Source organism: Varanus komodoensis, unplaced genomic scaffold (genome assembly GCF_004798865.1).
Source record: "Varanus komodoensis strain SLA01 unplaced genomic scaffold, ASM479886v1 scaffold33, whole genome shotgun sequence".
NCBI classification, from domain to species: Eukaryota; Metazoa; Chordata; class Lepidosauria; order Squamata; family Varanidae; genus Varanus; species Varanus komodoensis.
Window position 1 is genome coordinate 1,343,843 of NW_025335817.1, and position 14,053 is coordinate 1,357,895.

Consider the following 14,053-nt stretch of genomic DNA (forward strand, 5'->3'; position numbering starts at 1 on the left):
TCTTTGGCCCACAAAGCCTAGATCAGATGCGGAGAGGCCTCAGGAATGACTTTGCTTCCATTAGTAGAAAGCCAGTGTCCAGAAGATGGATCTAAGTGGAAAATCCTGGGGCAGGGGGTGGTGACCAAATGCAAGAGAATGGTTCAGAAGTTACCATTTCCCACAAAATACATGCGGGGATACATACTTAAGTATAAGTGTGAGGAATTGCATATCCTGCCGTTCTAATTTGGGACGGAGGCTTGGGATGGGGAGAAATAGAGCTAAGATAACTCATTTCAGACTTTCGAACTCTGCAAATCAAAACTCAGTTGTCCTTTTGCGCGTCTCTAAATTTTGTAGTGAAGTTTTTCAGGCAAAACTTTCATGCAGAAATGCTGTGATTAAAGAAAGTGACATTAAATGCATTATGTTGGGGAAATGGCATGCGAAGATGTGCACACTGGGAACATGCATGTATAAAATGCACAAAAGTGCTTATTAATTCATATTAGAACTTTGGGAAAATCCTAACAGTTCAGAATGAGGTGAAAGTAAGACTAGAGGTCTTCTCAAAATTCAAGAGGAATCAAATTTAGGATTGAAAAAGTACAAGCTTTGAAAGCCTGAAATTGACAAATTTGTCCATCTTGAGCAGGGGAAACCTTTTTTGGCTGTTCGTGAAACAGGAGTTAAAAGTGTTTGCCAGTGCATAGCAAATTATGCAGGGATATGTCAGTAGACCCCGATTTCATGCTCCATTTCTCTCTTGTGTTGACCCTTAAAAGACATCTAAGAAATTAGCTCCTTCACGCTCCCAAATAAATCGACTTAGCACGGACCAGAGTGATCCCAAGTTCCAAGCAAATGTACTTGGAATCTCAAGTTCTGAGATTTTCTAGTTCTATACAGTGTCCTGCTAGCACAAAAAACTTGCAGATCGTTTCTTAGGCCGGTTCCAGGCTTAAAATGAACTTCAGATTCACCGTTTTCCAGAGCGCTTGTCTTCAATTTTTAATCATTTCTGGAAGCACTCACCGTGCGTTTCTGCTCCGTTCCTGCAGTTTATCGGCGCATTGTCGAGTCAGATGTGGGAGACTCTTTCTATATTAGAACTCATTTTGAATACGAGAAGGAGTCTCCCTACGGACTCAGCTTCAACAAAGGAGAGGTCTTCCGAGTGGTGGACACACTGTACAACGGCAAGCTTGGATCCTGGCTGGCCATTCGGATCGGCAAGAATCACAAAGAGGTGGAGAGAGGCATCATACCCAATAAAAACAGGTATTTTGGAAGAGGCTGTCTGAGCAGTGCTTATTTAGCTCACCCGCTAAGCTTTCATAAGCCTTCCCCTTGCGTCAGTCCTTGGACAAAACCGCTGAAATTTAGGTTGGGTGCAGGAGCTGGCTTTGCAGCAGATCTCTGCATTCTGAGGCCTGCTTTTCAGAGTGCCTTGGCCAGGTGATCCTGGTCGTCGTCTCGTGGTCGGAACGCCAGAAAGCAGATCAGCAATGCCGGAAGTGCATGCGGCTCTTCCTTCAAGGAGGCCAAGCCTGCACTGGTGCCTGGCAGGACCTTTTAGACTTAACCCATCAGCTTTGCAGGAAAGGGGTGGGGGGTGGGAGTTGGCTCTTGGACCAGGAAAAGGGCTCGAGGCTGTGCTGGCCCAGCCCGGCTTCCCGCAGTTCCCGCATCGGCCCGGCCGTCACTCTCGCCACTTGTTCCACACAGAGCTGAGCAACTGGCCAGCGTGCAGTACACGCTTCCAAAGATGGCAGGTGGGGACCGTGCGGATTTCTGGAGGTTCCGAGGCCTGCGAAGCTCCAAGAGGAACCTCCGGAAAAGCAGAGAGGATCTTTCTGCCCAGCCAGTGCAGACCAAGTTTCCTGCGTATGAGCGCGTCGTTCTTCGAGAAGGTGGGAGTCGAACCCAACTTACCAATTTGGGGGCTTGTGCTTGGGAGGTGTCGGGGGCGGGAACGGCCTGGAGTACCGGGCATCACGGAAGGGTGCCGTGAGCGAAAGCGGGTGGCCTGGAATGGCAGAAGCGGCACTCAGAGCGATGGCTTGGAGGAAGCGAGGCAGCCGGACGGCATCGCTTGGGTGGGAGTCAGCTGAGAAGCTGCTCTTTCTGATTGTCCGTCCCGGACTTCAGTTTACTGCTTGCTTGTTTTCCTTGCTTCTGAAACATCCTGCATAGGTCTTGGAAGGTAATACAGGCTTGAGAGCCTCTGAACGCCCACTCAAGGGTGTGGAACTTTTTTGAAGCCAGGAGCCAAACCCAGTTTCTGAGGCGCTCTCGGCAGCTGCATTCCAGTGCTGCAAGGGGCAGAAGGTCAAAATAACAGCATGCCAGCATTTTTTAGTTTAAGTTAACAGTGCTAGTAGCCAAGTCTACCTAGAGGCGTTTTCATATCTTATAACAAGCGAGGTGGGGACTGTACAAAAGCCTGCAGAGGTATCATAGTGTCGGTTTAATCTTGCGGCCTTATTTGCTATCAAAACCAGTGCTGTTCCCATGCCATGAGAACACAAACTTAAGCACGAAAGACAGAAAATAGTCAGAGGGTTTCACCTGGGCACTCTGATCCTTTCAAGCCATGAAGGAGCGACTTGGTAGTTCCCTTCTAAGGTGGGTGAACATTATCCTGCTTTGAATTCCAGCTGGATTTCTCAGACCTGTTACAATATTTGGACCAATCGCGGACGTGGCGCGGGAGAAACTGGCGAGAGAGGAGCCGGATATTTATCAGATTGCAAGTGAGCCCCTTGTCTGCTTTTTCGTGTTGGTTTCTTGTTTGGACCCTGTTCCACCTTCAGGTGCCAACCAAAATGTTCAAGCACTGCCTGGAACTGAAGCAGGTGGATGGGGTGCCTGCATGAACCTTTTTGAATTATTTATTTTATATATTTTGTTTACCTTTTATTATTATCTGTTCTTTTAGAATGGTTAACTTTACCCATATTTTTACCTTGTTTTATTTTATTCATTGTTTGTAAGTTAGCCACCCAGAGAGCCTATGGCTAATCAGGTGGCATATAAATCAAATAAGTAAGTAAGAAGGCAAAGCAGGTTCTAAAGAAATAACTCGGAGCAATCTGGATACTCTGGATGCCGTAATTAAGAAAAACGGAACCCAGTCGTATACAAAGGAAGATCACGGTCTGTTTTGTGGTCTTATCTGCTCTGAACGGCAGCGGCAGGAGGATTGGTTGCCGTCACCTTCTGCCAGGTCCTCCCAACGGCAGATCTTGGGGTCTGCACCTGTGCACCTGCTGCCAAGGAAGGTGCTGTACCTTCGAATGACCTGGCCTGTGGCCACCGGGAAATACACTGTCCTTGTGTATGATTATCGTATGAAGTTGGAGAACTTCTCCTAGGCATGTTAACAACACCAAACCAGGTTTGCTTACCAGACACTGAAACAAACAGCACCTGTGTTTGGAAAGCGGCATTCAAAATCCAAGAGGTTTTAGAAAGTGGTATTCAAATGCTTACAGATACTCCTGGGCTGTTTCAAAGAACAGATAATATTCTTTCTCGCAGGGTTGAAAGTGGGTGTAATGGAGTGACAGATGAGTGCTTTCATTTCAGTGCTTTCTCTTTTGCAGAAAGTGAACCCAGGGATGCTGGTACGGACCAGCGGAGTTCAGGCATTATTCGTCTTCACACGATAAAACAGATAATTGACAGAGTAAGTGATGGACTGTTCGTTCATTCATTTTTGTCTGGTCAGGTAAGGATGAATTCTAGTGCCGCGGGCTTAGGAACGCAGGGTACAAGCCCCAAATGATGCAGGCACATGTGAAATGTAAGAGATGGTCCACAGGTTTAGCATGCAGAATTCCAGGCTGTATAAGATCTTTCTGCCTTGCTGTTTACTCATGCATGTTTTGAATTTCTTCTTCCAGTAGAGTGTATTTCTAAAAAACAGAAATAGGGGACCAAAATGCCTCTTCATTTCCCCCTTTCCCCATTTTGTACCCATTCTACCCCTGCAGAGTAAGTGCGGTTTTGCATTTAAGAGCTAACACCCGAAAATGTTCCGCCTCAGCGAAAACGCGGAGCACTTTGCAAATTAAACATCGGCTACAATTGAATTTCACACAGCAATTGAGGAAAATAGCCTGCACTTAAGCGGTCCGTCAGCACTGTTGTTAGAACTTCAGACATGTTTTAATCGAACAAATGCTAAAGCCGCGATCATGATGGCACACCAGTGGAGCCTCCATTGCAGCACCTTGACGTCCGCCAGATTCTTCCCCCCGCCACGGCCAAGGAATGCAGCGATTCCTCTGTGTGTGCGCTGTGGAGGGGGAGTCTTCCCTGCCGCCTCTCCCAACACGCCTGCTGGGGCAGAGCAGTCGCCCTCCCTCCGAGGACCCTTGGGGGCCGGGTATTTTGTGGAGGGCGTCTCCTTCCCCCCCAAGCTGATTTTGGGCAGAGGCGCTTTTTCTCGACCCATTTAAACGGATCAAGGGATTGGTTCACTTGGGTGGCGATGGGGAGAGGCACGGCCAGAGAACTCGAAGGACTGAAAAGCAGTTGGGGAGAGAGAGAAGGCATGCAGGGCACACACACAATAGGTAAGGGGGGGTGGGCCAGTCATTTCTGTGGTCAGCCCTCTGCCCTCCTCGGCGTGCAATTTGTGGCAGTACCCAGGACGCTTTTCCAAAAGGCCTAAAACAGTTGGACACCCCTGAAAGTAATGGATGCACAACGTAAAAATCATTCTCATTTTCCCTTTATTTGTGTTGCTTAACGTTGCCGCCCCCCTCAACCTTTTTTATCCTGTGAAGGCTAAAAAGATGTCTTCAAGATGTCCAACCTCCCCCCGCCCCCCCACTTTCCCAGTGGTCGCTTCTGCTTCGTGCCTGTTTTTTTGCAAAATGGGTTTTTACAAAGTAGATATTAAAGGATCATTTTGTTCAAAGGCATTACATGTATAATCTTTCATGATTCCCACCTTAAGGGGATTTCTCATCTGTAGAGTGTCTCTCAGGATGCTTCACCTTTCTCGACAGCCTGGCAGCTTCTTTCATCTTTTTCTCTGTGTTGATATGTCCTTAGGACAAACACGCGCTCTTAGACGTCACTCCAAATGCCGTCGACCGCCTCAATTACGCACAGTGGTATCCCATTGTGGTGTTTTTGAACCCCGATTCGAAGCAAGGTGTAAAGACCATGAGGATGCGGCTGTGTCCCGAATCCCGAAAAAGTGCCAGGAAATTATACGAGAGGGCCCACAAGCTAAGGAAGAACAACCATCACCTCTTCACAGGTGAGGGCCTCTGGAAGGAGGTTGCCGTGGTTCCCTTGGGGTGGAGGATAGGGGATGCTCAGAAAAGTAATAATTTTCCATTCTGGCTCTGGTTCTCTCTGCAAGCAGCTCTTTAAAGTAGGCCAAACTGCACACAATTTATTCCATTTGCTCTGGATTAGCATAAACTTGTTTTGTCCTGGGTTAGCCTGATGGAAATGTCTCCAATTTTGGAAAGGCTTCACTATTATTAGAGTTATAATTTTTGAATCTCTGATCCTTGTAAGCCCCTCAAATAAACCTCCCTAAAAGTTTAAAGAATCACCTGAGAAGCAGGTCTAAAATATCCAGTTGGATTTCTGCGCTGCAGACTAATTAAATGAGGTGCATGTTCCTGTTCTGGGAAGACTTCCCTGCTGTGAAAAGAAAGCTTCATGGAATTCCACTAATATCTCGGAAGAGAGCTCGGGTAACGAAGGGGAAACTTGATTCTTAAATGCGAGGAATACCCAAGTAGCAGAACTTCTGCATAAGACCATTGCTTCTTTACACCTGAATCATCATGCCAGAAGCCTCCCAAAAAGCTTGCAATAACGGTGTGGGTGATCTAGGCCAATCGGGACACTTCCGTATGTGGTGACTGTATTTGTCAATGCCACAATGACGCAATGTGCCTTATTTTCAGCTACGATTAACTTGAATTCCATGAACGACGGCTGGTATGGAGCGCTGAAGGAAGCCATTCAGCAGCAGCAGAATCAGTTGGTGTGGGTTTCGGAAGGAAAGGTATGGAGCCCAGCTTCTCGCTTGGGGCTTGGTCCGTTGCCTGGGGTCTTGGACGTAGGGGTGACATTTAAGTGGGTGGGCCTTCTTCTCACTGTGCGGAGCGAGTATTAGGATAATTTCAGTTGGCAGGAGACCTTTGGTTCACTCACGGCTCATCACTCACTGCCCTCCCTTTCTATACACACACACGCACACACCTCTATCCCTAAAGCTGTCCTGTACTGAGCTAGACCCTTGGTCCATCTAGCCCAGTGTTGTCAGCACTGGCTGGCAGCAGCAGCTGCTGCCCAGGGTTTTTCTCCTGCTGAGAGAAGCCGAGACCTGAACCTGAACCTGAACCTGGGATGCTTGCCATTCAAAGCAGGACCTGCGCTGCAGCCGCTCCCTGCTGGGAATTTACGTGGCGGCACTTTGCAAGGGGCTCCTTCAAACGTGGAGCGGGGCCGTGGTTGCGTTTCCTTTCTAGGCTCTTGCCAGGGTCAAACCGCTTCAGTGACTGCCAACCTGGCTAGCATTGGTTTAAGAAGTGATCTGCAAAAGGGGAAGCTGTGGTCTTTGAGCTCCGTTAGAACACCCGAGCGGGCAAGGCTTTTAAATTGCCCGCTGACATTTTCCTTGCAAATTCCCACGATTCCTCCTTTGTACGCAGACACACAGTGGGGTGCCTTCCCACGCAGGCGATAATAAAGGGGTGGAGGATGCAGGATGGCCTTCGCTGACAGGGGAGCGACTGGGGCGCACCTGCACAGATACCATGAGGCCACCGAATTCGTCGAGGCCCTTCCGATCTGCCGATGATCCTGTCCTTGTAAGGACACCCCAAACTTTGGGAGCATATTGCCAACCGGCTTTTGCTCCATCAGCCCCCCCAAACCGTGCCCCCCCCTCCAGCTGTCCTTCCAGTCACTTTTTGTAGCTGCGTTTGTATTACGATATTCGAAAACAACAAAGCAAAGCCCCACAGGGCAAAGGACAGTAAGCACCTTCATAGATTTAAATATATCAATTTCTGTATATGCATCCAAAAAGAGTGTTTGTGTACACACACACACACACACACCTTTCTAAGAATTCAGTACGGACTTTGACGAAGGCAGACCAAATACCCACGTATGTACCCACACCCAAGGAGTGGCTACATGTTACCCATGGAAATGTTGGCAGTGTCGTAACGTCTGGAACCCGTGGCATTACCAGAGGAGAGCAGTTAGACCTTCACTCGGTCTAGAAGGACCCAAAAGATCCATCTGTCCTGCCTGCTGACTTCCAGGAAGCAGATAATTATAAAGGACAAAGGCTTCCGTAAATATTAGAGAATATTCCAATACGAAGTTTATCCATATTGTAATCCTCTCCCAGAAAGAGGCAGTTAGAGGATATTGCCAAAACACAAGATTTAAAAAAGTGTTAGTATGACACATCTAGCAATTAGCTGACTTTCCAAGGCGTCACTGGAGAATGGGTAGATATTTCAGATGCAAATACTGAAGAAGCAGTCCTTGGATTAGACAACAAAGGATAGCTCAGTTCCCTGTTCCATTTCTGCCAAAGATCCTGTCCTTGTAAGGACCAGCTTATGTGTTGCGTAAGAGTTTCCTCTTGTTTCTTTGCTTTGCTTTCTTTTTAATTTTTATTTGGTGGCTGTTACATATTGAACTGACATTTTCAGGGCAACAATTCATTATGATTCGAAGATCTGTCTTGGGAAGTAATAGCTAATTTGCACTCCAGTCGGTGTGAGTAACACTAAGGGTGATTTGTCATTCTAATATTCGTTTTGGTGTGCACATTTACATGTAATTTCATTGCCCGGTTCCCCGTGTTAGAAGTTCTTTGGGGTCCTGAATGTTCGAGCAGGCTTGCTTCTACAAGAGGGTAAACACAAAGCAAATAAGCCCCACCAACTTTTGATCCTTTTAGCAACTCCACCTGTTTTGAACTGCGAGCTCTTGCAAGCAGAGGTACTCAGGGCAAAAATAACAAGCCCCATTTCTGTGTTCCGTCCAAGTTGATGGATGAGTCTTGCATCTTCTACTGCTTGGCACAGGAGATGAAGAATAGAGAAGGCCGTGTTTTAATTAGACTACAAATGCTTAAGCCATGCCTGGAGCAGTAGCTCATTAATTACTGTCTGGGGTCCCATCCTGCAACGAGGCTGCCTAGTTGGCGCCGGAATGGAGGACGGGGAGTGGGAAAGGCACCACCTGCCAGCGATAGCAGGAGGGAGGATCACTGCAAGAGTTGCGGGCCTTGATCATCCCCTTACATCTGGCAAGGAGCATGAAGGGGGCCATGGAGGGGGTTGGCTGCCGTGACCCATCCTCCAGATGCCTTCCTAGTAGATTGAGGGTGGCTGATAGGCTCTGCCTTTACCAGCGACAGAGCTCAGGACCAAGGAGGCGGCCAGCCGTGCTCTCGTTGGCTACTTACTCTCTGTGTCAGAAACCCAGAAAGTGGGGGGGGGGGGCCCTGTGAGCCCCACTGCTGTAATTCCAGAACACTGGAAGGGCATTTTAAAAACCTGGGGAAACACAGAATGCAGCTCATCGGAGTCGGCAAGGCTCTCCGAGGTGGGAAGCAGGGGCCCTTTCTCAGCCCTCCGCAGAGACGCACGAGCTTGTGCTTGGGAGTTTTCTCCGTGCAAAGCCGGGGCACTCTCGTGACGCTGCAGCACCCCCCGACGATGCGCCGGTCGTGAAATCGGCTTCTCAAGATGTGGCTGGTAACCGTCGCTCTGTGCAGGGAGATACGCTCTTTTGTATTTTTAAGCTAATGTTTATTTTATTTTTTTTAAATTTAAGATTATAATTATTTTAATTTATTGTTGTAAGCCGCCCCGAGGCTTCGGCGAATGGGGCGACATAAAAATGTTTTAATAAATAAATAAATAAAATGAGGTGGCGCAGTCCCCTCGCCCCTGAGAGGCCCGACTCTCGTATGTTTGTCACAGGCAGATGGTGCGACGAGTGACGACCTGGACCTTCACGACGACCGCCTGTCCTACCTGTCGGCTCCAGGTAGCGAGTACTCCATGTACAGCACGGACAGCCGGCACACTTCTGACTATGAGGACACAGATACGGAGGGGGGCGCCTACACCGATCAAGAACTGGACGAGACCCTCAATGACGACGTGGGGACCCCTCCCGAGTCAGCCATCACCCGGTCCTCCGAGCCCGTACGAGAAGATTCGTCCGGGGTCCATCACGAGAGCCCGACCTATCCTCCTTACGCAGCCCAAGCTCAGCCTCAGCCGAACCACAGGATCGAGTCTCCCGGCTTTAAACCGAACACGGCTCAGCCGGTAAGGAGGAAATACCCCTGGGCGACTCCTCCCTTCCCCTTCACCCCGGGATAGACAGGAAAATCCGCCAAACTCAAGCTCTGTTGATGTTTGGTTCCACCACGCCATGCCCACCTCCTTCCCCAGCCCCCTCCTGTGCTTTGGAACCGGTGCTCTGACCACTCTGGGGCACTGGGATCCAAACGGCGCCTTTAATTGCAATCAGGTCACCTTGAGAATGTGCAGCGGCACGGGATTCTCTCTCCCGTTCAGATGCCGCATCGACTCGGCTGGCTTGCTTGGCGCTCGTAAGGGCCGCCGAGAGGGGCACCTGGTCTCCGGTCGCTCCAGATAAAAACAAAAGCCGTCAGCAGTGAGATCATCCCTTTCCATACCCAAAAACGAACAGGTCTTTTTTTAAAGGAAGAGCAGGATGCAGCACAAAGGAACAATGGTTTCTTTCCAAGAGGTGGCCCCTTGCAGCTGTGCGTTGTGGGATACCGGAAAATGGGCCCTGGTGGTTCCCCAGACCATTTCCAAAGGGAAAGGCCTCAAGGAGGCCAAAGCGCCTCCTGGCCGCCCCGTGGGGACTGCTGTGCCCCTCCACGGAGCAACGGAAGGGCTCCCCCATGATGGTGGTGCCCCCGAGCCAGGTAGAGACAACCTGCGGCTGCACCCGCTGGGTCTTAGGCGAGCCAGGGCCACCGCACCTGGGTGGGAGGAGCCCTTGGCTCTGCCCGGGGCCCGCGGCCGTCCACCACGCTCCCGAGCCTTCAGCGGGGCACCGGAAGAGGCCTAGGGGGACGGAGCGGCCTCGCTCCCCTTGTCTTCCTCCGCCGGAGTGGCCTGCTGCGGTGGGGGGGGCAGCAGTTGGCCCTCCGCCACGGCCTTTGCCCCAGTCCCCAGCCCTCTGCGCTGCTCAGGCTTGTTTCTCTTGGCAGTTCAGTACGTCGATAAGAGCGCTGCCCTTGCCCCGGGGGGGGGGGGGGCAACAATTCAGCTTGGGTCCAGAATGGGAGGATGCAGAAAACAGACCGGGGGAGGGGGGGAGAGGCGGATCCCAAAACCTGACCTTGCGCCTCCCCGCAAATCTGAGGGTTCTGCAAAGCGCTTGACCGGGTTGTTCTCCGTTCATCCCTCTCCAGTGGTGGGGGTGGGGGGGAGGGAGGTAATTTCCTCTCTCTTCCGAAGAGGAGAGCCTGTCGTATCCCCCACACAGCGTGTTCCCTTGGCGTGGGGTCGCGACACCCCTCGTCCCCATGCAGGCCGGGGACGACAGGAGTCGCCACCCAGCCCAGCTGGACGCCCCCTCCCAGGGCAAGGCCACGCCACGGAAAAGGCCCGTCCCGGGGCACTCGCCGCTTCCGTGTGCAGGCAGAACGGACGGGAGGGTGCGGGGAGGACGTCCTGTCAGCCGGCCAGAGCCTCGACCTTTCGCCAACCCGCTGTGTTTTAAACACTCCACAGAAAGCAGATGCCTCTCCTGCAGCCCCTTACCTTTCCCCGTCGCCAGAAACGCACCCTCCTCCGGCCGTCCCAGCTCCGGCCGTTAACCCCGGCCTCGCGAGCCCCTGGCGGGAGGAGCCGGGCATGGCACCGTACAACTCCTACCAACCGCAGGCGGGGCCCCTGAGGACGCCCGGCTCCGAGGCACCCCCCCTGCTGCTCAGGGACCAGGAGCCGCCGGCCTTGTCGCCGCACGTAGACCCAGCCAAGGTACCGCCGCCCGCGCTGCCGCCTTGCACGGATCCGCCGCCCGCAACCGTCCCCGCTTGGCCCTTCGGCCGTCCCTTTGATTTGCTTTTCCCTGGCGCTTGGGCGCTTCGGAAGAAATCAGCGCTCCGGGCTGCTTGGTGTGCATGACCGCCAGCCGTGTGGCTCGTTTCTGCTGGAGAACAAGCGCATCGTGTAGAAGAGGCGGCAGGCGGCTCATTGCATTTCCGAGTTCTCTCTCTCTCTCTCTCTCTCTCTCTCTCTCTCTCTCTCTCTCTCTCTCCCTTTCCTTTCCTTTCCTTTCCTTTCCTTTCCTTTCCTTTCCTTTCCTTTCCTTTTTCTTTCTGTGGTTTAGCTCTGTGCCTGGCTGAAACCGAAATCATACACCTCCCTATGGAATCATGTTTTGTGCCCTTTCGACGCTAAATTGACGTGGTTCCTGATCAATTGCTTTTTAATGATTTGAATGCATTGCACTGCTCTAGACGGTCACTAACGCGTCCCACAGCGAGCCTGCCTGATTGGAGAACAGAGCCCCGTGAGAGTCACGCGCCGAGGTTTTCCTGTCCCGTGATCCAGAGATGGGAATAGTCTGGCCTGGCCGTCACAGGCGAGGCAGGAAATTGAACCAAGGCAGGGATTCCAAGGAATAAATCGCAAAGTCGAAGGTCTTTGCACTGGCCCCAGCTCCGTCAGTGACCATGAAAAAAGGCAGCTGATGGAGATAAAAAATGTGGGTGGCTTGACCTCAGTTGAAGGTCACTTGGGGCCTCCTAGGGAATCATCCCCAACTTTCTGGTTCAGTGGGCACCTCTGGAATTTCAAATGTCATGAGTTCACATTTGGAATTTCTGGTGCTGTGGGTGCTCTCACAAAATGGCTGCCAGAGTCCGTTGGTTATTTCCCAGTTGTTTTTAAATGCTGAGATGCAATGAGAAGTTTCCTGCCCAGGAGTGAAAAGGTGGACTTGGCCGCCCAGCTTGCTTTAAATCCAGACAGAGGTGGCACTGGAGAGAGATTCTTCCGCTTTGCAGCATGTCTGTCAATTGTGTGCATGGAGTGTGTCAAATTAAAGACAAAACATAGGGAATGTAATAAAAATCAGGAAGTACGCAGCGGCCAGCAGGTGCAGGTGAGCAAACCGTGGGACTAGACGGAGTCCCGCTAGACAGAAGTGTGACCAAGAATTTCTTTCACTGCTTAATCCTCCAACAGATCCTCAAATCATTCTTGCCCGAATCCTTTCAAATTAAAAACAACAACTCCAGCTTCAAAAAATTAAAAAATTAAAAAAAAGAATTCTGCATGATGTTGATGGATTGGCTAAGTGAATCACCTGAAAGCATCTTGAGCGACTAAACAGATTTAAGCAGCGAGAAGATTTCTTTAAAAGCCAGCTTGAGGGTGGCAGGCACTTCTGGTGAGAGCGAAAGGATTCTGAGATAACGTGTCTCTAAAAGGCCTAATTGTTATGGCAAACCGATTTGAATAAACCAAAATGTATATGCTTTTTTAATTTAATCAGCTGTAGTTTCTATAATGGGTACTCAGCCCTCATAGAATTGGAAGGGGCCAAGGAGGCCATCGGGGCCAACCCCCAGCTGTTGCAGGACACCAGCTCACACCATCCCACTCAGGTGGCTGCCCAGCTTCTTCTTGAATGCCTCCAGTGTGGGAGAGCCCCCCACCTCCCCAGGCAACTGGTCCCACTGTCGTATTGCTCTGACAGTGAGGAAGCTTTTCCTGATGCCCAGCCTGAACCTGGGTTGTCCCAGCTTGACTTGATTATTCCGTGTCCACCACTCTGGCATCAGCAAGAAGAGAGCTTGACTTTCCTCTTTGTGGCAGCCTTGGAGGTACTTCCAGAGGAATAGGGTATTTAACCGGGGCTTTCCCCTCTATAAGGACACAATCTTACATACATTTAGGCAGGGGAAAAAGTCGTACGATTCCCATCATTTCCTCACCTGCACAGCTGGCTGGGGAATGCAGGAAGTTGTGGGACTTGGTGCATCAGAACATGCATTGGGAACTTACGCTTAAGGTAGTTCTACCGCTTTCTGCAACGTCCCGGCTGCTGAAATGTCTTAAGGGTTACGCGAGCCGCCTGGAAAGGGGAAAAGGCGGGATGGGACATAATATAGTAAGGAAAGGCGGTGCCTCTTTGCAGATGTACCGGAAGGACCTGTACGCCAGTGAGGACCCCGCTCGGCCCAACTACGTCTTGAAGCAGCCGCTGCAGAGGACGGAGAAAGATGGCAGTCTGGCCTACGACCCGCCTGGCCAGTACGCGGAGAAGCAGCCGAGCAGGGAGTACGAGCCCGTGCCGTACAGGTACGACTCCTCCAGCTACGTGGACCAGTTCTCCCGCGGCTACGACCCCCGCCTGCACTACGAGGAGCGGGTGCCTCCATACGACGACCACTGGGCCTACTACGACGAGAAGCAGCCATACCCGCCCCGGCCCCCGTACGACGGCCAGCCCCCCAGAGACTTTGACCCCCGGCAGAGCGGGGAGGAGGGCGCCGAGCGCGGCGGCTACTTCCCCGCCCAGCCCCGCTTTGAGCACGCGCCCAAGAACTTCGGCCTGGCGCAGCTGCGCTACGAGGAGCCGCCCCCGGCGGGGTATGAGGTGCACGGGGGGCGGTACAAAGGCGAGGCCCAGGCCTACCCCCCCGCTGTGCCGCGCTCCCCGGAGCCCAAGCTCTACTTCGACCCGCAGCACCGCGGCTACGAGCAGCCCCCCGCCCAGGCGTTCGCCCCCAAAGCGGGCCCGTACGAGCCCCCTCACGGCGCCGCCGGGACGCTCCCGCCGCCGAGCAAGCCCGAGATCCTGCCTTCCCACAGTAAAGCACTGCCCACGCCACCAGCCGAGGAGGAGGACGACCCGGCCATGAAGCCGCAGTCCGTGCTCACGCGGGTGAAGATGTTCGAGAACAAGCGGTCGTCCTCGCTGGAGAAGATCAAGGAGTCGAACGACGGCCCCGTCGTCAAGGCAAGTACCTGAGGGGCAGCTCCTTGGCCGCTCCCCT

The 14,053-nt window shown here is 51.9% G+C and overlaps 1 protein-coding gene across 10 annotated transcripts in view; it reads left to right on the plus strand.

The window, feature by feature from the left end:
• The window catches only part of TJP1 (tight junction protein 1), a 103,874-nt gene that overhangs the window by 74,951 nt on the left and 14,870 nt on the right, over positions 1-14,053 (plus strand). For 6 of the 10 annotated variants that reach the window (XM_044438553.1, XM_044438556.1, XM_044438555.1 and 3 more), the window contains exons 13-21: positions 1,044-1,263; positions 1,711-1,895; positions 2,643-2,738; positions 3,591-3,673; positions 5,050-5,260; positions 5,925-6,025; positions 8,976-9,329; positions 10,776-11,024; positions 13,192-14,016. In XM_044438553.1, coding sequence (XP_044294488.1) covers positions 1,044-1,263; positions 1,711-1,895; positions 2,643-2,738; positions 3,591-3,673; positions 5,050-5,260; positions 5,925-6,025; positions 8,976-9,329; positions 10,776-11,024; positions 13,192-14,016 — 2,324 coding nt within the window. The remainder of the gene's footprint in view (positions 1-1,043; positions 1,264-1,710; positions 1,896-2,642; positions 2,739-3,590; positions 3,674-5,049; positions 5,261-5,924; positions 6,026-8,975; positions 9,330-10,775; positions 11,025-13,191; positions 14,017-14,053) is intronic. The other 4 variants (XM_044438557.1, XM_044438560.1, XM_044438563.1 and 1 more) reach the window with 2 other exon arrangements.